The sequence below is a fragment of the Prunus persica genome, chromosome G5, assembly GCF_000346465.2.
Source record: "Prunus persica cultivar Lovell chromosome G5, Prunus_persica_NCBIv2, whole genome shotgun sequence".
NCBI lineage: Eukaryota > Viridiplantae > Streptophyta > Magnoliopsida > Rosales > Rosaceae > Prunus > Prunus persica.
Genome location: NC_034013.1, coordinates 11,298,060 through 11,323,322, shown reverse-complemented (window position 1 = coordinate 11,323,322; position 25,263 = coordinate 11,298,060). Strand labels below are relative to the sequence as shown.

General features: G+C 36.4%; 5 protein-coding genes across 8 annotated transcripts; 3 read left to right on the top strand and 2 right to left on the bottom strand.

The window, feature by feature from the left end:
• Window positions 1,059–2,051, top strand: LOC18775955 (protein LURP-one-related 17). Its single transcript, XM_020564468.1, has 2 exons — window positions 1,059–1,435; window positions 1,583–2,051. The coding sequence occupies exons 1-2, from the start codon at window positions 1,163–1,165 to the stop codon at window positions 1,964–1,966; spliced, it is 657 nt and encodes a 218-aa protein (XP_020420057.1). The 5' UTR covers window positions 1,059–1,162; the 3' UTR covers window positions 1,967–2,051.
• On the bottom strand, window positions 4,967–10,515 carry LOC18776228. 4 transcript variants are annotated; one of them, XM_020564044.1, is made up of 7 exons: window positions 9,920–10,515; window positions 9,163–9,471; window positions 7,671–7,826; window positions 7,197–7,537; window positions 6,326–6,854; window positions 6,163–6,195; window positions 4,967–5,766 (listed from the first exon to the last, which is right to left on the bottom strand). In XM_020564044.1, the coding sequence occupies exons 1-7, from the start codon at window positions 10,098–10,100 to the stop codon at window positions 5,246–5,248; spliced, it is 2,070 nt and encodes a 689-aa protein (XP_020419633.1). In that variant the 5' UTR covers window positions 10,101–10,515; the 3' UTR covers window positions 4,967–5,245. The 4 variants fall into 4 exon arrangements, with proteins under 4 accessions (XP_020419633.1, XP_007209079.1, XP_020419634.1 ...); XM_007209017.2 differs by having other exon boundaries at window positions 6,157–6,195; window positions 9,920–10,514; XM_020564045.1 differs by having other exon boundaries at window positions 6,157–6,195; window positions 9,163–9,444; window positions 9,920–10,514.
• On the top strand, window positions 12,823–17,267 carry LOC18777185 (serine/threonine-protein phosphatase PP1). Its single transcript, XM_007209302.2, has 4 exons — window positions 12,823–13,366; window positions 14,942–15,501; window positions 16,142–16,354; window positions 16,736–17,267. The coding sequence occupies exons 1-4, from the start codon at window positions 13,189–13,191 to the stop codon at window positions 16,745–16,747; spliced, it is 963 nt and encodes a 320-aa protein (XP_007209364.1). The 5' UTR covers window positions 12,823–13,188; the 3' UTR covers window positions 16,748–17,267.
• Window positions 19,944–21,159, top strand: LOC109949149. Its single transcript, XM_020563784.1, has 2 exons — window positions 19,944–20,787; window positions 20,965–21,159. Exons 1-2 carry the CDS (start codon window positions 19,960–19,962, stop codon window positions 21,127–21,129), a joined length of 993 nt encoding a protein of 330 aa, XP_020419373.1. The 5' UTR covers window positions 19,944–19,959; the 3' UTR covers window positions 21,130–21,159.
• LOC109949148 lies at window positions 22,694–25,252 on the bottom strand. Its single transcript, XM_020563783.1, has 2 exons — window positions 24,074–25,252; window positions 22,694–23,918 (listed from the first exon to the last, which is right to left on the bottom strand). Exons 1-2 carry the CDS (start codon window positions 25,179–25,181, stop codon window positions 22,867–22,869), a joined length of 2,160 nt encoding a protein of 719 aa, XP_020419372.1. The 5' UTR covers window positions 25,182–25,252; the 3' UTR covers window positions 22,694–22,866.

Below are 25,263 nucleotides of genomic sequence, written 5' to 3'. Positions count from 1 at the left end.
CTATGATATGACGCAGCTACAGTAGATATATGCGTGATGATCTCCAAAATCGATTCAAACTCTAAAATAAAAATATTTGCAGATTTGCTACTCTTATTATTGCTGCTACTCTGATTTGTTTTCATGCGATGGGGTTGGTGAATAATTGAGCCACTTTTTACCTCACAACTTTGAATTTTGAAACAACCATCTTAATATTGTAAGAGATTTGTAGCTCAAGTTTTCAAGAGTATTTATTCTGCACTCGAAGTTCTAAGTTTAATTTTTCCCGTCCCAATATCGCTGGTATAAAATCTAAACAAACCTAATGTTGTGACTTAATTTCAATGTGACACATGATGTAAATAGTTGGTCAACGCAAGTCAATAACTACAAATATAACGAAGCATTTCTCTCATAGCCAATTAGTAAAATATAATATTATTTCGATCATAGTTCATTCATGAGATCAGTAAAACAGAGTTCGAATGAATGTTTACGGATATAACTTGAGCAAATTTCCTCCCTGCAGGCTATGCACCCTCCCTATTTTTTTTATGGCTCCCCCTTTTGTCTCGTCCTTGTGAATCTCCGATTAAACAAACACAAACCTAACTCACCAATTCAATCAAAAGAAGAGAAAAATTAGAACCTCAGAGACCATTTAGGGAAACATACACGTGTCGCCTTTTTAATAATAGTATTTCACGTGAATTAATAAAAAATAATTAATAAAGATACATCATCTATGCTAATTACTAATTAGTATAGAATTAATCCCATCAAAGTGTCCCTAGGAAACCAGCAATGACTTTTCTGGCTAGTTGTCTCTTTCACAATATATATAAATAATGAAAAAAACAACCCAGATTCACTCATTGAGAGCTACTCGTGTCATGCTTCTGGCGACCAATGTTATACGACAAAATATTAATTTTCATGCAATAGATATATACAATACAATTATACACATACACAGCTATATATATAGTATAATAATATATCGTCACGTCATTAACTATAAGAAGGATTGTATATATATACAACTCTTGTGTACAAAGCAGAGAATTTTCCTAATATTAGGAAGACCAATATCCCAAACTCAAACATTCTCCGGCGATAAGTATCTGCTCTCATAACCTCTGCTTACGGTTTAACAATTTAGAGAGAGAGAGAGAGAGAGATGAAGATTGTTCCTTTCTTGAAATCTTTGTCAAGGTCTGTCCATAATCAAGAACAACATGATCAGCACGATGAGCAGGAACTCAATACTGTTGGGGCTTGCACAACATTAACAGTGTGGAGAAAATCACTCCTGATTAGCTGCAAAGGGTTCACGGTGATCGATTCGAACGGAGATCTCGTTTATCGGGTCGACAACTACGTCGGGCATCCTGAGGAAGTCGTTCTCATGGATGCCTCTGGAAAATCTGTCCTCACAATGCGTCGTCGCAAGGTATATGTATAACTTGATTTGTCGTTTTAGATTGACAATCTAACAACATAACGTTTTTGTGCTTGTTTATATTCATAATTTCATGTATAAAAGAGAGAAATAAAAAACTGGATTTGATGTTGACTGTTCAACGCGTTTCCTTGGCAGAAGCTTACTCTAGTTGACAGTTGGTTTGTGCACGAAGGAGAAGTGGGTGATTATTGTAGAACAAGAACATCAAAAAGCAGCCCAACGTTTTGCGTGAGGAAGAACATGAACATGTTAAACGCCAATCCCAACATACTTGCTTATGTATATCGAGAGGCATGGGGTCATAAAAGATATGCATATTTGATTGAAGGTTCTTACACGCATCGATCTTGCAAGGTATTGGATGAGTATAGTAATGTGGTAGCTGAGATCAAGAGGAAGGAGGCAAATATTGGAGGGGTTTCTTATGGGGTAGAGGTTTTTCATTTGATTGTGCATCCTGGCTTTGATGCTGGATTTGCAATGGCTCTTGTATTAGCATTAGATCAGTTGTTTTCTTAGGTATTTCTATTAATTCATTATGATTTATGTTTCTTGGTATGAATGTACAGTATGCCATACAAGTCCAAGCGGAAAAAATAATGCTTATGGTGAAGAAGTTTCTTAGGTATTTCTATTAAACATACAAGGGTTTAGCAAATTTAAAAAACTCAAAAAATCACTTTTCGTCCCTCTAGTTTGATGAAATTTTCACTTTCATCTATGTAGTTTTAATTTTGGCAATTTGACTCTTGTAGTTTGATTTTATTGCAATTTAAAGATACGTCTAAATTTCTTGACGGAATAAACACCATGTGTCTTACATACGGAGGGGTATTTGGGATGGAAATTTGGATGTGTCCTTGAATTGCGATAGAATTGAACAACATGAATTAAACTGAAAATATTAAAACTATAAGGACTAAAGTGGAAAAACTGGCAAATTACAAGAACCAAAAGTGATTTTTTTTAATTTAAATAAACAAGTCTAAACAACTACCCTAATTTCAAATAGCAATAAATGGAAATTTAATTCTAAAGAAGCATTTCATGAAGCCTCCTGGAATTTGATTGATTGAGTCATTTCTTTGTTGCAAAAGAAGAAAACTTACATTTACAAAACAATCAACACAAAGTCACTTAAATTTTCAAATCAGTGATGTTAGTAGATAATATTCGAATTGTATACGAACGTAGATGGAGAATGAAATCAAACTCGAGTGAAGGAAGAATACTGTCATTGCTATTTTGCCTAACCCATATTTTTCAGTCTTAACAGTTTTTCTTTGTTTTCTTTTTTTGTGGTCCATAGGAGTCTTAGCAGTTTAAGCTCCTATAGAATTTGTGGACAACCAAAATAAGCTATACTTAGTATTCACCCTTCTCACAAATGTAAATTGTCTACAATAAATATGAATACGATCTATATTTGTTTTCATGTTTTCATATGTCATTTATATGTGTGTTATGGATTTTATTTGATTTTCACATTCTATCTAAAATTAACTTTTGATACTCTTTCATTATTTTTAGGTTGCTAGAATTTGGGTTGTACTTACTAAGATATTAAATTTGTGATGTTGAAATTTAATCATTATAATGAATTCTTATATATATTTTCCTATAAAAACTAAGTTCATTGTAATTTTAAGTTGATCCTCCTTGATAGAATTCCAAGCTCCGCCACTGGTGCCAATCATTCAATCCAGCAATAGAACTACCCTCGGCCACCTTTCAACTACTAACTGACTGTGTAATCAACCAAATTGATCCGTAGTGGTAAAAAAAAAAAAGTACAGAGTAAATTTTTTACTGATCCTATCAAAAGCTTAGTTAACAATTTACATGAAGGTAGATATTAGTTAGCCAAAAATCTGATGCAATTTAATTAGCTGCACAGAAATTCTAATGCAATCTTGCTTGAGTTAACCAGGCATGGAAATTAATACAAATACTTGCAATGTCAAAAGAATATGTCCCATGTAAAATTTAAAAATGACTTATACAATTAAAAACATAAGCTTATGAACCTAATAACAATTACCCAGACACAAATATATTTAATTGCTTCCAATATCCCAATATTTAAGTAAGTATTGAGATATAATAATGGAGGCCATTGGATCTGTTAATAAGTGCTACAGGTTCAAGACAATTGATTCTCTTATTATATATAGGCTGCTATCACATGTAAAAGAATGCTCCGTATCATGTTAATTTCATTTTTCTTTTTGGTGAAAATGTTATTTTTCAGAAAAAGTTGACATATGTGATGGAAAGGACGAGTTCTAAAAGTCGAAGCATAGTTGAAGCACCATCATAACAATTTTGTGACATGAGGGACTAAAAGTAAAGTCAGGTCTTAGTTGAGGGACCATTGCTACAATTTTGCCTTATTTATTTTATCGCTTATTTCTATCTTCTTCCTTTGCTAATTAAATTTAAACGAGCTCTCTGGACATATGTGCCGGGCTATACTATTTTTTAAAAAAAAAATTAAAACAATAAAAAAAAAACCCAGTAAAGCCGAGCGGCTATACTAATTTTTACTTTTTTTAAAACAATCGAGTATAGCCGTGCGGCTATACTATTAAAAAACAAAAGCCAACCCGCCAGTGATGGTGTCAGAATAAGTACAGCCGAGCGGCTATACTATTTTTAAAAAATTTAACACCCTAGTATAGCCAGGCAGCGATGCTATTTATCTATCTATATATATAAAGCAAAAGGCAGAGAATGGTGAAACATTCAAAATACCAGAAAATGCCCTTGGTTAATGCAAACATTAAGAATTCAAATTATTAATTAAATGAGGATAATATGGTAAATTCACACTTTTTCATATTTAAAAAAATTAAAAGAAAAAGAAAAAGCAGATAATGGATCCTATTTTTATGGAACACAACTACCCATTATCTTTTTTAATTCTAAAATAAATTTACTTACTTTTTTTAAAAAACCTCTCGCAAGCGCGGAAGCGCGTGCAGAGAGGCTAGTATATATTAAAAAAAGAACACGAAGGGCTTAGGTGCCACGTGTCAAAAGAGTAGAGCCACGCGGCTATACTATTTATATAAAATAAAAAAGGTGACCGGTTATGGCCGGTCGGCTATACTATTTATATATATATATATATTAAATAAGGACCCGTTTTAAGTGCCACGTGCAAAACAGTAAAGCCGAGCGGCTATACTACTTTTTAAAAAAAGAAGAAAAAACGAGTATAGCCACGCGCTTGTTGAGCTGTGTGTTTAGTAGTTTCATTGTATGTTGGCCCGTATACAAAGGATCTTGTAAATATCCTAACTTCTTATATAAAAAACTATTTTGTTAACAATATATAAATTTTAAAAATCCAAATTCCATGGCCGGAAATCAATATTTTGGAACAGGTTCTGAAACACGAGCAATTCTTTCATATTTTTATTTTATTAAAATTTTGATAAAATCGTGAAACTTCATTATTTACCAAGACATGTCGAGAGAGAGAGAGAGAGAGAGAGAGAGAGAGAGAGAGAGAGATTGGATGCTCTACACAAGGCAATGAATTTCATTGCTGCTGTGCTCTATCCTTTTACAACATAAAATTCCTACCCCTCCTTTTAAATTAAATCCTTACAACTACATTTTTCATTTGCGCCTACATCATGAACCCCTTACAACATTTTCCATTTTCACCTACAGGCTACAGCATGATATATACAAATCAGCTATTTCCAATAACCAACCCTCCCCACAGAGACATCAGATTAAATGACAAACCTCGTCAGTACGGACTAAAATCTTTTGCACAATTGTTCATCAGTCTAGCCGGTCCCTTCCTCTGTTCCATTCCATTGTCAATAACTTTCTTATCTTCTCCCGCTTGTTCGATGCCTTTTCTGGAACCCTTGCTGGTGGTGGCATCATATACGACTGCCTCGCTACATCCGTGGTTGAATGTCTTATATCCACAATTGACTCCTTAAGTGATTTGCCAGGTGATGACCTACTTGACCTGGGTGTAGACCAATTTATTGGTCCTTTTGTAACGCAGCTGAAATTATTGAAATCCTTCCTATCATCAACCATAGAGAGCCTGGGCTTCTTTGGGGGTAGCATAATCCGGTCGATGCTTCTCCTGAGATTATCAGACCCAGATACAACTGATGTTCCATATGCCTCTTCAGGTTTCTCTATTGATTTTAACTTGCGAGCTTTCATGGCCTTTTGTGAAGGCTTCTTTGGCCATCTTATGATTCCATCTGGATTTTGCCTCGAGGAACAAGTTGCCATGTCACACAGTGTTCGAGCAGCAGCTAATATTTGTGGGCAATGCTCATCTGGACAAGCAAAAACCATTTCATTAATAACAGCAAAGTCACACAGCTGCAGAGGCAGAAATAGAAATCGGAGTGTATATGGAGTCTAGATATTGCAAAATACTTTCCAAGCCAAGACAAGAACAATAAAAACGTAATTGCACGACTGATGGGCCTGACATCCAGTTCCATTGAATGAGGGCATCAATGAATGATTTTGGATTAACCCAAAGTAGGCCTCCATTGAATGATTTTGGATTAAGTTTCAATGCCAACACGGCAGCATCATTCTTTGTCATCTTCCTTGACTTTATGCATAACCCTACCCACCCCAAGCATCCCAAAGCACGTGCATTTTACACATACAAACAAGAAGCATAAAGAGAGGCTGCTAACAGGTAGAAACTGTACCGTTACCATTTCCTGAATGATTCACCTTGCCTCCAGATTCTGCATTTCCAAAAAATTAAAAATGATAAAAGGCAATGTCCCAAGCAGTAGGACTGACAGTGATAGTAATAATTTCCAGCAACCAATGTGACACATTCAAGTTTTAGAACTCATCCCTTAGAAAACATACCTAGCGGAACGAAGGATTGTTTGGAACATGTTGCACCAGACGATGAATCCCGCTGAAACCAAGAAAGACTAACAGATATGGATGGGGAAACTTGATTTTCTGAACCAGCAATTTTTAGCCTTGCAGAAGGAACTAGACTCTGATCATAGGTTAGCGACTCCAAGTCTGTAAAATTATTAGTGACAGGCCCCAATGAGCTAACAATATTCTTCCCTATTCTTTGCCATCGACCTTGGCATGTGGCCCTGCTTATAGACAGTTTTGCTGCATCAGAACTGGTTCTACAGTGCCCATTAGAAGTATGCGACCATGGAAATGGAGGCAAGCTTGCCCGGCGAGATATTTGCTTGCCTGAACATGGATCAGGAGTACTTTTTGAAGATAAAGCAGGTTTTGCAGCCTCCAAAAGCAAAGATTCCAAATCCTTGGGTGGAGGAAGAGCCAAACGTTCCAAAATATACTTAGGTTCACATAATGGCAAATCAAGGGGATTAGCAGGAGTTTCAGGCTTTTTATGAGAATCCTGTACCTATAGGAACAAAAACAGAAAGGACGACATCAATCATCAGTGGTGTCCAAAATATTAATAATCTGAATGAAATGAAACACTAGAAGTTATACAATAGAACTAAAATCCTTGTCAGCGCAGCCTAATACTCTCAACTAAAATGTGCAACTGTTCACACCAGCAGCATATCTATACTGGATTCAGAAGATCTATCCAAACAACCATTACAAAGAGGCCTATTCTGAAGCACAGCTTTTCCATGTAAGCCATGAAAACTTCTAGTTTTAATCAAACAGGTCACATAAAATGTTGTAAGTTTTCTCCAGGGCTAACAAATATATTAGATTACCACTGATCACCGACCTCATTACATGAAGAGAGATCTGTGATGACTGGTTCTCCGTTATCACCATTGACACCAGAAGTTACAACAGAACTTGTGCTTAACGGCCATGGTGACATTATCTTGTCGGAATTGCTATCTACTTCAGTAATATGTTGTGGCTGGACAGACCTTGGTAGCGGAAGGACGAAACTGGCCTTTCTAACTGAATGCAGAAAACTATCGTTAACATTTGCTGGTTTCTTCCCCTTGCCCTTGTCTAAACTAGGACACTTGCATGTCCCATCAAGGAGCTCATTCAGTAGCACATCATCTACTAGCTTTGTGACATCATGATTATCTGACTTAAGGCCATGTACTCCTGACATTCATTTAAATCACGATTTAAATTTTGCACAGTATGCAACATGCACAGTGAAAGTATGGTAATAACTAATGAATACGTCAATGATACATTGAGAGACAGAATGTAGCTTTTGTGAGAAGTCTCATACCGAAAAAGTTGTTCCCTCCAGCAGCAGAACCGAAGCTTGGCAAACCCACCTTTACGGAGAAAGAATCATGTTTAGTCTTTGCATGAAGTTTGAGATTTCTCTTATCACCTCGCTTGCTTGTACAGTTGTTCTTTTGTTTCGCCGATTGATTCTTATCTAGAATGTATAATACAGAAAGGCAAAAAACAACTCTCAGCACAAACCAGAACATAAAGGGACAGGTAATCTGGTTTAAGTATCAAATGATGGCCTTACCAAATCATAACATAAATTTTGGAGACTGCACTTGCAAGCTAATGTTTCCAAATTTCCAATCACCCAGACCAAATTAACAGTTTACTGACTATAAAAAAGAAAAGTCCTACAAGATACAATGGACACATAGAAACTAGCACTGTAAAAGAATAAAGAAACTACCGGCACATAAATTTTCAGTTTCAAAGAATGAGAACTAGTAGAGCAAATTGAACTTCAAGGAATAACAAAATTTGCAAAGAATATTATGGAGCCAGCAGATGTAATTCCACAGCATTCTAAATTGCTTGAAAAGGCTGCAGATAATATTGTCTGTCTCATTCATCAGAGGGAAACATTGTAATTTCTATTGCTTTGATTACCTACCAAAGTTCCATTGTGGAGGTCCGGCAAGTTGAAAATGTTCCAGTTCAGATCTTATATGTGTTAAAATAACTATATAAGTTTAACAGTAGTTTCATTTAGGAAAAACAAAAACAAACGCTTATACGTCGGTAGAGATTATACGACATTACTTAATGATGTATCACACACTTACGCACTTACTTTGGAGAATGAAAAAGGATGTAGTTCCCTAGCTTTGGCTTTTAATGTATATATAGTTGACTCTTAAGAATTTTCAGTTTCCATACTGGGTTTGTAGGGTTTCCTATTCGGGATTGTACAGCCTCGATAAATAAGTCAAATTGTCCTGTTAGTAGTGGAACATTACAGACAATTACTTTCCAATTAATTTAATTTTGAATCATGGAATATTATCATTCCACATTCTACATCACTTATGCTTCACTAAAGAAAGTATTTAATTCCAATCAACTGCACTGAATCCATAACACTCTGATGTTAAACAACAGACCTGCAATACCTAGATGCGTGCTCATGTGCCCAACAGCAGTAAGAGCTGTCGAGGAAATCTTAATTTTCCCCAACAGTAAGATATGTGTCAAAGAAAAAATGGGACTTTCCACTGAAGAAAACTTTACATTCATGCATTAAACAACTCCAGAAAAGAAGAAAAAAATCATGTCCTCACAAGAGAGGACAAATTACTGATATAACATTTAAGTGACTAATAAATACAGACCAATCAAAATTTAACATACAAAGAGACCACAGATGGCATCTAGCATCTTTAGACTTGCCCGGGTCAATTTTCTCGAAGTTGTAATCCTGATGATGATAAACAAGCATTTACGTCAAATAACTATTCAAAGTGCCAGTAGATGACATATATTACCTGAAGAACTGCACTTTGTAAGATATGATCCGAGCTTATCTGACATATCCCTTATCCCATCAACTCCAGCTAAACTCGTTGGATCTTCCAATCGAGCAATTCGCGGTCTCTTAGAAGTCGAACTACCCATTTTTGACACCTTTCCTGATTTCCGTTCTAGCTGTACACTTTCAGCACCAGTATGCAACAAAAAACCATTTTTGCCCCTACAATGTTGGTGCCTGGACAATTCTTCACCCTGATAGCTGAGCAGCTGACCACCAAGCTTAGATGGTTCATACTCTGAAGCACTAACCACATTTGTTACCTCTGAGAACATAACCAAATTCCCCAGAACAAAAATTTAAGAAATTTCAGTAACAAAAATGAGCATGCACTTACAACCAAGGAATCATAAATTATGAAGTTAAGAGGGTACCCAGATACACATCCAAATTAAGAAATCTGGGTAACTAAAATTATAAATATTGAACTACCTAAACCAGTAATTAATAAATGAGGGAAATCAGAGAAAAATGCTTGAATTGGAAAACATATTAAGCAAATATTTCTTTCCTTTTCCTCTCTTTTGCTTTCAGTTCCTACAAAAACATATCACAACCTCAAAATTTGGGGAAATACAAATCTACGCCTGGAGAAAAGATCAAACCCCAATTTACCGGTCAAATAATACTAACAAGCAAGCCAGTCCTAGACAAGGTAAGTAATTAAATAATTCACAAAAAAACAAAAACAAAATCAAACGCCAAGAAACCACCTTTATCGCTGAGAAATGAGCTGCATGCCTCAGTCAAGGGGCTTGCGCGAACAGAAACACGGTCCAAATCACAAGGCTCAAGCTCCTTGACTGTAACCCCAGCTCTCACAAGACCCTCTATCCCCATAAACTTCTGCGCGCCGGCGACGTCCACCGGAAAAGTCAAGTCCACTGCTTCCATCACCAAAACTCAATCGAAATACAACAATCAACCGATAAATTTACAACAGTAGTCGGCGAACATCGCCTTGAGATCCATAACCAGACGAAATCAGTTAAAGAAGAGCTGAGGAGGATCATTAGGGCGAATTTAGGAGGGAAAATGAGAGGGAGAGCATGGATTTGGTGCGAGAGAGTGAGGGAAAAGCTGAGAAAATTTGGAGTTTGGCTGAGAAAAGCATGTTGCGGCGAAGTGAATGTTTCTAGGGCACGAGCAGCAATGGGGGAAGAAAAAGAAGTATTTATAGTTTTCGGGAAAGGGTGAGGTGTGTTTGGTAACGGGTGGCTGGATTGGAATATTCCGGTGAGGTTAGCGTCAACGTTGATCAAGAGCGCATGTTTTTTGTTGGCTTGGGGTTAGGTTGCTTGACGTGGCATTATCCAATTACCAATTACATAAGAAAATGAGGAATTACATGGATTACATGCGGTGGCTTATCTAAGGACCACCAATGAGAGAGAGACATGTGCCAATATTAAAAATAAGTATTGGTTATATGAAGCGAAAATGAAGAAAATTATAGAAAATTAACTCTTTAAATTACTAACAAGGTATTATGAAAGTTTTTCGAATAATAACAAAAAAACAAAAAAGGTATTATGAAGGTTTGAATTTTCCATTAGGTTAAATTCCTGTTGGCAAAAAACAAAGAATAACTTACCTCTTTTTTAATCGAAAGTACCCATCAACAACATATAATAATCTAATTATATCATTAATCTTTTAAAACGGTTCACATAGTTCTTTTAAGTCGGTGAATGGGCATTGTCATGCAACAAATGGGAAAGCTTCTTTCGAACCCTAGCTACTAGAAAAATAAAGAAGCCAACTTTTTTTTTTAATAGATATATAGTTTGATAAATATTCGATACTTAACTTGACCATAACTTGAGAGTAAATCCATGTCCTAAATTTATAATTCATTCATGATTAGTTTTGATTTCATACTCAACCAAATTAAAAATTATAATGAGATAATGACTAATTTCTTCAAGTCTTTTTATCAGAGAAACTAAGAGCCTGTTTGGTATCCTACTTGGATCCAATTTTATAAACTCAAAAATAAATTTTAAGTCCAAAGCCACAAAAATTTGTTCGGTAAACCTATTTTTAAAACCTCAAACTCAAGAAAAACCCTCTCTCTCTCTCTCTCTCTCTCTCTTGTTAATTTGAATTTGGGAATTTAGGGTTTCTGATTTTTTTTAAATTTTAATTTCAATTTTTTTTAGATCTAAAAAATAATTTGGAGCTCAATACCAAAAAAGTTTTTAGATATTAAAATCACTATTTGAAAACTCATGTTTTTAAAAAGAATCATAGTTTTTTAATTTACTTTTTTTTAGTAGGATACCAAACATGGCCTAAATAAAAATTTGGATTTCAAAATTAGGCATTTTAGTTAATGCTTATGAGTAAATAAATGTTAATAAGACATAGAAATAGTAAGAGCAACATGAATTTCAAATGATTCATTCTTCCTAGTCATTGACTATTAGTAATTTCGATCATTCTCTCTTTACATGAACCTTGATGATAACCAATTCTATTTTCTCTAAAAAATTCCAAACCAAGTCATTGTTTTGATTTCTCTTTTTTGCGTTCCTCACATATATTTGATTTAGCCACTCAAATTTTCTCACTCATTTTAGAAGTTTTTGAGAGTGGAAGAAGAATCCACTTCCATTAAGGCTTACACAAAGAAATATATATAATTAGAGATATAAAATAAAGATCAGGGGAGGAGATCACAGTGAAACATATTCGATGCTTTGTAAGTAATATGGAAAATATTAAGAGATGATAAATTTTTTTCATCATCTCAAATTTCATTGATTTATCTTGGTTAACTTACAATGTAAACATATAAATATACGGACATTCACATTTCGCACCTGAAAACTTTATGTTTAGCATTTCCTTAATATCTTTATTTAAAATAATTTACTTGAGGATATGCCAAAGAATAAAACAATTAACTTGAGAATGAAAAGTAACTTACACAATGTTAGTGGGGTATAGCTCAATTGGTTGAGCTCTTTTACCTCCATCCATATAGGCAGAAGTTTGAAATTCCTATACACCTAATGAATGTTTGTATAAACCCCACTCCTCCATCCATATAGACAGAAGTTTGAAATTCCTATACACCTAATGAATGTTTATAAATATTAAAAAAAAAAAAAAAAAAACTTATACGGTTATCCACCCACCCTCTTTTTATTCGTTCAAAATTAGATGCCTTATGCATTACTTTTTCCTATCTTGGCTAAAGCACCCTAAAGTGACCATGTTTTGATTCAAATTCAAACACAGACTCCTTAGCAACACTTGCATACAAAAGCTATTTCCAAAAAGAGAAGAACATGATAAAATAGTGTGTCACAATTTGATAATCTTTCATTCTCCACTTCTAAAAGGATAAAAAGAAAAGAAAAAATATGTGTATTGTTTGGGAGGGCACCAAAATGTCATGATTTTCATCATGATAAATGCATGATCCATCATCATCAACCCATCATTACAAAAAACCAAAACAAAAATTGTGTTCTAATTTATAGTTGTAGTTGACCAAGGTTGACCGCGCACGTGCGAGGCGCATGCTCTCAAAGTTTCCAGATAGGGTTAGCTCAAACTTTATTTAGGGCTCCCTTAAACGCAAAGCAGAGAGGGGTCCCCTCAAAACCCAACCCAACTGTTACACACTTAAAGACTTATTTTTTCAACTCTCTCTCTCTCTCTCTCTCTCTCTCTGTCATTTACCAGCCGAAAATGGCCGCCACGCACACCTCCACCACATCTTCTTCAACCCATAAAGCCCAAGATATTATTTCCTAAAATCTCTGCTTGTGATTTCGAAGCTATTATTGTTATTCTGATTCTCTTTTAGGCTTTTATCCCTTTAGCCAAAAGACGCGTTAATCGGATCTTTATCCTTGCTTTTGAGCGCACCCAAGGCCGAAACAGAGTTAGGGTTTTGTATTCTGCTTTTGTTTTGTTTGCTTGGTTTTTCTGGGTGCGATTTTGGGTTGTGTAGAGAAGCTTTGCTGTGATGGACGAGAGTGTTGTTGACGATCTTATACGGAGGCTTGTCTCAGCGAAGAATGGCCGGACCACCAAACAGGTGCAGCTCACGGAGGCCGAAATAAGGCAGCTTTGCTCCGCTTCCAAGGAGATCTTTCTCAGCCAGCCGAATCTTCTTGAGCTTGAAGCTCCGATAAAAATTTGCGGTAAAGAACTTGATATGATTGATTCTGGATTGAAAGTTTTGGTTTTTATGTTCGGATAAGTTTTGGTTTATTTGAATTTGTTTGCATGTTTTATGTGTTGAATTTGGACTTAATTGTGGGAAAGAGTAATTTGGGTGGGTTTGCACATGAAAATGATTAATTTTTTTTTTTCCTGGTCAATGCACATGAAAAGGATTTCTTCACTGGAAATTGGGAGTTTCTTTGAGCAGATAATGTAATTTTTTAGATTCTAAGAAGTATTAAGAAAAATTGATTTTTTTGGGTAGAGTCAGTTTCTGGTGCATTTGATTAGAGCAGAAAGAGCATTTACTAGTGAAAAGAACAGGACAGCTTTGAAAGGGTTTCCATATGCATTAATCAGTTTGCCTCATCTGAGTATATCATATCGATTGTAGAGTGCGAAGTATGTTTTTAGCACATAAGAAATTGTTACCGGTGTTTGTCTGATAAACCAAAATTTGATGGTAAGAGATTTAATGTAGTTTTCATTGCCAAAATTTGCGACATTGGCGAGGTTATGTGGCAAAACTTCCGAGCATTACTAAAGGCTTGCAAGATTCTAGGCAGACTAAGTTGTTTATGAGGTCTTTCAGTTTTTCATTGCCTTATTTTCCTGGCCAAAAAAAAGTTATTCTTTGGCTTGTTTGGGCCTTGGACATGTTTCTTCTTGGGTGGTTGCCTGTTGGTGGGTTAGCTAGGTTCCTTACTCTGCAAAGTAGTCCCTAGGTACTCCTGATACTAGTGTATATGATATGGCTGTATTCTGGTTGCCATTTATTTTTTTAGATTAGATGGGTATTAATTTAGTGTTGTCAGTGCCATGTGTGCTTTGCCTGGGTAGGCATTCTCTGAAGTTGGATTTGTTGGACAGCCATTGAACTGCACCATTGTGACGCATGAAAGTAGGTATTTGTTTTTGGTGGAAATTGGCTCATGCAAGTAGTCAAAGTTTGATTTTTTTCCCTCTCAGATGAATGTAAAAGGTTGATGTTACTATGCATTAGGCGATATATTCGATCCTCATTTATTGCACTGGGACCTACTGCTCGAATGTCAGTCAACTTTTCATGTGTTTGTAGATTGACCACTCTCATAGAGCTAAGTGTCAATCAACTTGTGATAGCGTACGAGCTATTTGCACATATATCTTCTAATTATTTGATACGAAGGGCACATATAGCTTCCGAACTCCACCTTTTTGTTTAACTTAGGTTCAGTTCACTTTCTGGCATCAGTGTCCTACCTTGTTAAGGCGATTCAGGTGTTCTAAAAGAATTTTGGTCTTTAAGTAATTTTATATTCATGACCATCAACCTTTGTTTGGTTTGCGTTCTAGAAATGTTTGCTTTATATAAGGGAAATCCGTTTCGGCTTATAATGGTAAAAAAAAAAAAAATCTTATTTCATTTAATTAAATAGTAAGGGCCACCTTGTAGGTGTATATTTGTTCGATTGACTAATTAAGAAATTTTTATATTCATTTCCTGAACCGAAGAGATATGCTCTGTTGAATACTACAATAACACCGATCCATTTTCCGTCATTGTTTCACAGGAGATGTTCATGGTCAGTTTTCTGATCTTTTGCGATTGTTTGAGTATGGTGGGTACCCACCTGAGGCCAATTATTTATTCCTAGGGGACTATGTCGATCGTGGTAAGCAGAGCATAGAGACAATATGCCTTCTCCTTTCCTATAAGATCAAATACAAGGAGAACTTCTTTCTCCTTAGAGGCAACCATGAATGTGCTTCCATCAACCGCATATATGGGTTCTATGATGAGTGCAAGAGAAGATTTAATGTTCGCATTTGGAAGACATTTACTGACTGCTTCAACTGTCTTCCTGTTGCGGCACTTATTGATGAAAAGATCCTTTGCATGCATGGTGGTCTTTCTCCTGATTTGAAAAACTTGGATCAGATTAGGAATATTGCCCGGCCGGTGGACGTGCCAGATCAGGGCCTTCTCTGTGATCTATTATGGGCTGATCCTGATAAAGATGTTGAAGGTTGGGGAGAGAATGACCGTGGCGTGTCCTATACTTTTGGTGCTGACAAGGTTGCTGAGTTCCTCCAGAAACATGACCTTGATCTCATTTGCCGTGCTCATCAGGTAATACGACTTAATTTTCTTTTTTCTTTTATGGTTTCTCGTTTGGAACTGAATTGGACCTGTGTGCTCGTGTATGCACTAAGTCTGGGAACTGACAACTCAACCTGATGTAATGCATCTTCAAATAATCATCTTAACTTGTACAGTTCCATTTGTCACGACAGTAATATTATGAACGTTTTGAAGTAACTTTATTCAAAATTTCATCCTTCATATGTTGGTGAACATGTAAAAGAATAGTGGAGTAAGTTATAATTTGAATTTCTTTGCGTATGTGCATGATATATTTGTTTTTCTGGGTAGATTTCTATGCCTCATGATTTTCCTTCCACTACTGGCTCTCAACTTTGTGATCATGGCTTGTCAATTAGGTTGGTATCTTGTGTTTGGCTCTGTTATAAATTTTTTGAGCAAATAGTTTTACACCAGAAAAAATTCCTACGACAGTAAGAGTTCTTGTGTCCCACATATTTGGTCACATACTCAATTCTGTCTTTCAATTAATGCTGAAGTACAATCTGTATGTCAGTGTTTATGAGCACATGCTTTTCCCTGGCCTGAGATGCAAACTGTATGTTATTTAGTAGTGTTCTTAATGTTTGTCCACCTCTTATTGGATTTATTGGGTTTCCTTTATCAGGTTGTGGAAGATGGGTATGAGTTTTTTGGAAAGCGGAAGCTGGTGACAATATTTTCAGCACCAAATTACTGTGGGGAGTTCGATAATGCTGGTGCCATGATGAGTGTAGATGATACATTGACATGTTCCTTCCAGATCTTGAAAGCATCCGAGAAGAAAGGAAAGCTTGGAGTAGGCAACAACATGTTAAGACCAGGAACTCCACCTCATAAGGTACAGAGATTAGAAATTTCTTCCAAATAGCACAATAAGGAAAAAATTAGTTTTGAATGTTTCTTGGAGATGTATTTATATTATCATGGTAGTAATAGTTTAGAAGCTTTGACGAATGAATTGTAAGAAGAATTGTCTTAGCCGAGTAGCGTCCTTGAATAATTACAGTAGGTCAATTAGTACTGAATGGATGGTGGAAGCTGTTGGCTAAAGGAATTGGCGATGTGTTTTTGCCGTTGGAATATTTTTTTTGATTCACCTGATGTTATGGAGAAATCTCTTTGCTGATTTATTATTCAGTGACCTTGGATGTCATTAAGCTTATCAACTGTCATTCTGTGATCCGGATGATATTTAACCGCGTACTTTTCTCTCACGCAGGGTAAGGGCTGATCGATTGCAACTTCAGAGAACACACATCTTCTGTATCATCTTGTGCTGCTTGGCTGTCTCCGTCGCAAGGTTGATGATTCACCTCGGCCTTCTTTTGTGCCGTACAGAAGTATGAAGCTGCATAGTTATTTCTACAGCGTCAAAAGAGCCATTAGTACCAGAATTAGTTCGACTTTTATTTTCTTCCCAAAAAAGGGAGAAAAGCTAAATTTAACCGTATAATTGAAATATTCCGACTCCATCACGTTGAATTGTAGAAGTTTTTGTTTCATGGCAGAACCTATATTTTCTGTTGCTTACAAAATTGCCTTTATGCTCTCGAGAAACTCCACCATTGCCTGAAATTACAGCAGGGGGCGGGGTTCTGTTGCTCTCCTTTGGCAGGGCCACTATGGGATATTGGTGGCTGTTGAGCCTTGGGCAATTTGGCTTTTGGTTTAGTGGTTTTTTAGGGCAAACTTGATGAAAAATGAGAGAGAAGTTTGTTCAGTGAATTGCAAAGGTCTTATGCAATTATTAATTTGGCATTGCCCATAAAACTTAGGGAGCTTTAGTTTTAAAACATAAAATACTTTACTAATTTGAAAGATAGATATACAATTTTACTTAATTAATATAAGACCAAAGACAGTAAAGTAACACTTACTTTTACTAAAATAACATTGAAGAGCACTAAAATTACTACATGTGTCATTGTGCTTTATTGTCAAATATAGATATTTAGTTTTTACCCACTCAACAAAACGACATAACAAGACTGAAAACAGAACAAAAAACGACACTACTCAAATTGAATCAGTTCCAAAAACCCTTTCGCGCGACCTTTCATCTTCAACTACAGAAACTCAGAGATAGTTCCACACTGACCACCACCAACAACGAGCAGCAACGACGACGAGGAACGACGACCAGCAACGACGACGAGCAACGACCACCACCAACAACGAGCAGCAACGACGACGAGCAGCAACGACGACGAGCAGAAACCACCACCAACAACGACAACCACTGACGACTATCGAAGCGATTTTCACTCTCTTGGGAAAAAAACAGTAAGAAAATGACCCTCTAACACAGATTTGTCTTCGATTTTAGGGATTACACATTTTTGCTGTTGTCTTTATGCATGCAGTTTTGGAAAAATGGATGAATCGTTGGATTCAAAACTACTCTTCGTTAGGTTTGCTTCGTTTATAGGGATTAACCATTCAAAATCGTTGGATTCAAAATTTCTGGTTGTTTGTACTAAATTTTGAACCAGAAACTGCAATGCAGTTTCTGGTTCCATAATTCAATTTCAGAGTTCTTTTTGCTAGGGTTTATGGGAATGTGATAACTGCTCATGAAGTTAAATGTGTTTTGATATTAGTTTTAGCTACTGTCTTTGCATTTTTGATTTCTGGTTGTTTGTACTAAATTTTGAACCAGAAACTGCATTGCAGTTTCTGGTTCCATAATTCAATTTCAGAGTTCTTTTTGCTAGGGTTTATGGGAATGTGATAACTGCTCATGAATTTAAATGTGTTTTGATATTAGTTTTAGCTACTGTTTTTGCATTTTTGATTTCTGGTTGTTTGTACTAAATTTTGAACCAGAAACTGCATTGCAGTTTCTGGTTCCATAATTCAATTTCAGAGTTCTTTTTGCTAGGGTTTATGGGAATGTGATAACTGCTCATGAAGTTAAATGTGTTTTGATATTAGTTTTAGCTACTGTCTTTGCATTTTTGATTTCTGGTTGTTTGTACTAAATTTTGAACCAGAAACTGCAATGCAGTTTCTGGTTCCATAATTCAATTTCAGAGTTCTTTTTGCTAAGGTTTATGGGAATGTGATAACTGCTCATGAAGTTAAATGTGTTTTGATATTAGTTTTAGCTACTGTCTTTGCATTTTTGATTTCTGGTTGTTTGTACTAAATTTTGAACCAGAAACTGCAATGCAGTTTCTGGTTCCATAATTCAATTTCAGAGTTCTTTTTGCTAAGGTTTATGGGAATGTGATAACTGCTCATGAAGTTAAATGTGTTTTGATATTAGTTTTAGCTACTGTCTTTGCATTTTTGATTTCTGGTTGTTTGTCTTTGATTTTGACCAGAAACTGCATTGCAGTTTCTGGTTCCATAATTCAATTTCAGAGTGCTTTTTGCTAGGGTTTATGGGAATGTGATAACTGCTCATGAAGTTAAATGTGTTTTGATATTAGTTTTAGCTACTGTCTTTGCATTTTTGATTTCTGGTTGTTTGTCTTTGATTTTGACCAGAAACTGCATTGCAGTTTCTGGTTCCATAATTCAATTTCAGAGTTCTTTTTGCTAGGGTTTATGGGAATGTGATAACTGCTCATGAATTTACATGTGTTTTGATATTAGTTTTAGCTACTGTTTTTGCATTTTTGATTTCTGGTTGTTTGTACTAAATTTTGAACCAGAAACTGCATTGCAGTTTCTGGTTCCATAATTCAATTTCAGAGTTCTTTTTGCTAGGCTTTATGGGAATGTGATAACTGCTCATGAATTTACATGTGTTTTGATATTAGTTTTAGCTACTGTCTTTGCATTTTTGATTTCTGGTTGTTTGTACTAAATTTTGAACCAGAAACTGCAATGCAGTTTCTGGTTCCATAATTCAATTTCAGAGTTCTTTTTGCTAGGGTTTATGGGAATGTGATAACTGCTCATGAATTTACATGTGTTTTGATATTAGTTTTAGCTACTGTCTTTGCATTTTGATTTCTGGTTGTTTGTACTAAATTTTGAACCAGAAACTGCAATGCAGTTTCTGGTTCCATAATTCAATTTCATAGTGCTTTTTGCTAGGGTTTATGGGAATGTGATAACTGCTCATGAAGTTAAATGTGTTTTGATATTAGTTTTAGCTACTGTTTTTGCCTTTTTGATTTCTGGTTGTTTGTCTTTGATTTTGACCAGAAACTGCATTGCAGTTTCTGGTTCCATAATTCAATTTCAGAGTGCTTTTTGCTAGGGTTTATGGGAATGTGATAACTGCTCATGAATTTAAATGTGTTTTGATATTAGTTTTAGCTACTGTTTTTGCCTTTTGGTTTCTTTTCACATCAAATTTTGAGCAGCAGTTTCTGGTTGTTTGTTGCAGATTTTGACCACAAAAACTGCAGTGCATATCACAAAATGGAACAAGAAATGTCACCACAAAAGAATGAAGCTGAAAACCAACCAAAGCGCAGAATCAAAACGATGGCTCAAAGGATCAAAACAAAGCCAAAGCCAAACTATGATCGGAAAGCAAAGCACCCGGACTATGTCCAATTTCGGTGCAATGCCTATGCTTTCAACAGCATCATTAGAGACATAAAGGACAAGCTCAATGAAAGGCAGAAGAAGCTTCTCAAGAAAACCCCTTTCTGGAACTTGATCGAGCTGTTTTACCGCCAGAGAATTGACATGAATAACATGAATAAGTCGGACATTGACTTAGCACAGCTGCTCAAGACATTTGATCCGGATACAAAGTCCTTCAAATTTGGAACCAAATCATTCCAAATCACAAGCAATGCAGTGACTCAGATTCTAGGACTGCCAAATGAAGGCAAATCTGTCAAACTTGTCAATGATAGGTACACTGCTACCTTCAGAACAAGGCACTTTGGAGAAAAGGGAAAACCTTCAAAAAACCAGGTAGAAGCAGAATTACAAAAGACAATTGCCTTGGCAAACCAACCGAAGAAAGAAAAGGCAAAGACAGAGCAAAAGAAAAAAACGAACAAAGGAAAAGAAAAGAAAGAAGCTGAAGAAGAAGAAGAAGAAGAAGAAGTTGATTACGACAAGGAAGTGGTCAGCCTAATATTGATTCTGCTGTGCATGACATTCCTTTTTGCCAACTCTTCATCTACTTTGCATTGGAAATTATTTGAGCACTGCGTGAATCTAGACACACTTTCAAGCTATTCGTGGGCAAGAGCTGTTTCAGACTACATGAATGAATCCTTGACCGCAAAAGCAAAAGCAAAGAAGGGAGGAGAAGCCTCTATAGGAGCTGTTTCGGGTTGCACTATCCTAATATTGGTAAGTAAACAGTGGCTTATGCAATGCATTTTGAGTTTTAGGCAATGCAGTTTCCATTTAGTGCAATGCAGTTTCCATTTACTGCAATGCAGAAATGGAAACTGCAACGCAGTTTCTGTTTTATCCTATGCAGTTTCCAACCTAATTTCTGATATATCTTGTTTTTGAACTGTGCAGTTTCTACTGTGTGAGAGGACAAACATCATACAACCAATCCTTGGCAAGGAGAAAGAAACTCCTGCCATTCTTAAATGGAGTCTTGTGGAACTCCACACAAGATTCAACCAAATAAAGGACTTGAATGACATCGAGGTATGCAATTTATCGCATGTTCTGTTTTAATGTATCTTGAATGTGAATCCATGCTAAATCATTCTCATTGTACAGGATATTTTCAAAACTCCTAAAAAGCCAAAAACTACCAGGGAAGAGGAAGACACTGTTGAGAAGGTAATTGAAATCTGTATACAGTGCATTGCAGTTTGTGTTTTCTACATTGCAGTTTGCATTTTATCCAATGCAGTTTCTGAATCATTCAATCTCATTGTACAGGGTATTTTGAAAACATATAAAAAGAGAAAAACTACCGAAGAAGAGGGAGACCCTCTTGACAAGGTATAAGAATCTCTAAACAGTGAATTATGCATTTCGGTTTTCGTTTCCTCCAATGCAATGCAGTTTCTAATTAGTTTCTGTTCAATATGCAGGAAAAAAAAAAAGATGATGAGGGAAAACCTGATCATTCAATTCAAGACCTCTTGGTGAAGTCCATGACAGACCAAATCAACTACCACCAACAACAAGATCCTAGCTTCGTTTGCCCGGAAAGATTACAACTGTGGAAGGATGAAAAGAATGAAGACAGTGAGAAGAAAATGAAGGAATTGTGGGATATATTTATCCAAGCAGAAAAGAGATCAAAGGAGCTGGAAGTGGAGTTGGCAACATACATAGAGAAATTAGATAATGAAGAATGTGTGACTGCCACCATGACAGTGGAATCTACAGTTCAGCTTAATGAAATACAAAATCTGAAAAGGAGGATTGCAGAATTGGAAGGCAAGGAAACTGGTATTGACATGGAGAAGATTGCCAAGAAAAAGGAGATTCAAGAAAAGTACAAGGCAGAAATTGAAAGCTTGTTGTCAGACCCAACAATCTTTGAAATGGAGATGGATCTGCCTACAAAACAACCAACACAACCAGTTGAAGAGAAAGAAGAAGAAAAGAAAGAAGAAGAGAAGCAACAAGAAGAGAGAGAAGAAGAGAAGAAGCAAGATGCTCCAACACCTGATGTTCCTTCAAGAGTACAAAGGGTGAAGAACAGAGAAAGAAAGAGGCTTCTTGGAATATGAGAACATATTTCCTATACATATATAAACTGTAATATAATCTTGGAACAGGATGCAACAAAACCAAAAGGAAACAAACAAACTGCAATGCAGTTTCTGCAACAAAATCTGAAATAAACAGAAACTGCATTGCAGTTTCTGCAACAAAATCTGCTCAAAATCTGAAAACAAGCATTGAATGGCAGTCGAAAACGAATATCCACTCATTAAACAATTGTATAATTTTCATTAACTTCAAAAAAGAATCACAATATCCAAAAATGTGAAAAGAACCCAAAAGCCAAAGCCATAATCAAAGTACTAAAACTTTGTTCAAAACACATTTAAGTAGGTCAGCATTGAAATGTAGTTTCTGCTCATAATCTGCAACAAAATCTGCTCAAAATCTGAAATAAACAGAAATCTGAAATAAACAGAAACTGCAATGCAGTTTCTGCAACAAAATCTGAAATAAACAGAAACTGCATTGCAGTTTCTGCAACAAAATCTGCTCAAAATCTGAAAACAAGCATTGAATGGCAGTCGAAAACGAATATCCACTCATTAAACAATTGTATAATTTTCATTAACTTCAAAAAAGAATCACAATATCCAATTAGACGCTGTGTAGCCAATTACAAGCAACTAAAACTGCAATACAGTTTTTGCAAAAAGTGCAACGCAGAAACTGACTATATATTCGCTAAACCATATCTAAAATAAAAAATTGTCAAATGAGAAGGAGTGTTCATATAATAGCCTTGCAAGTCTTCCTATTGTGCCCAGCAACACTGCACCGACTGCATTTCAATGGCCTTTTAAATTCACCAAAAACTTTGATCCTCTTTGTTGGTGGTCTTCCGGCTGGCCTCTTTGTAATTGGCGGAAGCACAACTCCAGCGGCAGAACCATTGCTGCCCAATCCTTTCCCAATATCTGGAATAGGAAAAATAGGACTCTCATAGGCTTTTCGAAAGAAGTCGGTTTTGTAGTAACACTCCACGTAATCATAAACTGAATCTCTCTTTGCTAGGATTGCAGCCACCGCATGTGTGCAAGGAAAACCGTCAATTTGCCAAAGACGGCAAGAACAAGTCCTTTGCTCGAGATCAACCATAACAGAATAATCAGCAAATACTTCAAAAACAGTGCTATTAGAACGACGAACTGCCCAAGTCCTACCGGCCTCCGCATTTTCACAGAGTCTAGTCTCCATCTCCGGACACAAAACTGTTGTCCACTTCTCCGCTTCAATTCTTCGTTGAGAATTCAATACCATCAATTTCTGTCGAATCCCTTCTATCAAAGGTAGCACCGGCAAATCTCGAAACACACCAACCCAATTATTAAAGGACTCCGCTAAACTGTTTGCCATCTCCCCGTAACGCATTCCTTTGAAAAATGCGTTGGCATAGTGATCTCTAGACAAATCAGATATAAATGTCTTCACTTTCGAACTCCCAACAATCACCAACTCCTCCATTGCTACCTTAAACTCTTCCTCCGTAACAGCATATGCGCATCTACTAAATAAATTGATAACACGGTCTTGGAGCAGTTTCCCATAACCTGACTTCGGGTACTTTGATATCAAATTCTGTTTGAGGTGATAATAACAGTAAGAATGAGGCCATCCGGGAAACACAAACCCCATTGCATTTAACAAACCTTGATTGCGGTCCGAGAAAAAGGTCACCACTCTCCCCATCGGTAGCAATATAGAAGCCAAATGTTGAAGAAACCAAGTCCAATTCTCCTCTGTCTCAGAATCAACAACTCCAAAAGCTAGAGGATAAAACCCTGCAAAACAAAACCAAAAGCACAAGTATAAGCAAAAAAGGGAAACTGCAGTGCAGTTTATGAAAACAAATCTGCTCAAAAAAGGGAAACTGCAATGCAGTTTCTGCTAAAAATTGCAACAAATGAAAATCTGCAATACATTACAGTAACCATACCTTGATTTCCATTCTTTCCCGAAGCACACAGAAGCTGCCCCTTGTACTTGCTCTTCAAAAACGTAGCATCAATGAACAACAAGGGTATGCAATATTGAAATCCAGCAATGCAACCGCCAAAAGACACAAAAAACCGTCGAAAGCGATTAATTCCAGCTTCACAATCAAGAGTGCAGAGAGAACCAGTGTTAGTTTCCTTTACCGCGTCCACATACCACACTAACTCGTTGAAGGACTTCGACTCATCACCGTGAACGTCCAATTTAGCTAACTCTTTGCCAAACCATGCGTGGTAGTATGAAATGTCTATACCATAATAATCTTTGAACTCGTGTATAATCTCAACTGGCTTCAGCTCTGGTTTTGCACGAATTCTGTCCACAATGAGGGAGGACACCACACGAGACCTCATCATCTTACTCTTTGATTCCCGTATCCGACCCGCACATGTATGAACATTATTTAACGTCCGAATTACAAAACTTCCAGTAGCTTCACAACGAGAAGCATAAACACGCCAGCTGCAACCCTCCAATTTCTTATTCGAACAAACAGCAACCACCCGCTTCTTGTCATTGCCGGCATATTCAAAATTAAATCCTACTTCAAGAGCGTACTTGCACAATTTCAACCGGAACTCCTCTGCACCACCGTCAAACTTCTGCCCCACATGATGTATGTATGTCTCCCACTCATTCGACAACAAAGGCTTAGCACTTGCTCTCTTCGACCTGCCCAAAAACTCGTTTCTGTCTTCGACAGTACTAGAACACGACGACTCGCCCTTTTCACATGCTATCAACTCCTTATTTACACAAAAATCACCACTATATTCACTGCTCCCGCATAAATCCTTCACTAAAATATCAACAGTCTTCTCATTTGATATCAACAAAAATGTCCTCATCAAGTCCAAATCGCTATCCGTTTCTAGAAAACAACTCGGATAACTGGGCACCGAATACCGTAATGTGAAACAACCCAACTGCAAACCCCTAAACCTCAGACACAATGTCTTCAAAATATCAACCATGGATGACTCTGATGAAACTGAAAACATGATGGTTTCCGACTTATATGTGCACTTGGCAATGACACACACCTCCATTAGCCTTGAAAATGCAAACAAAACAACAAACAAAAACAGAATATCAAAACACGTTTGACTTCATGAGCAGTTATAACATTCC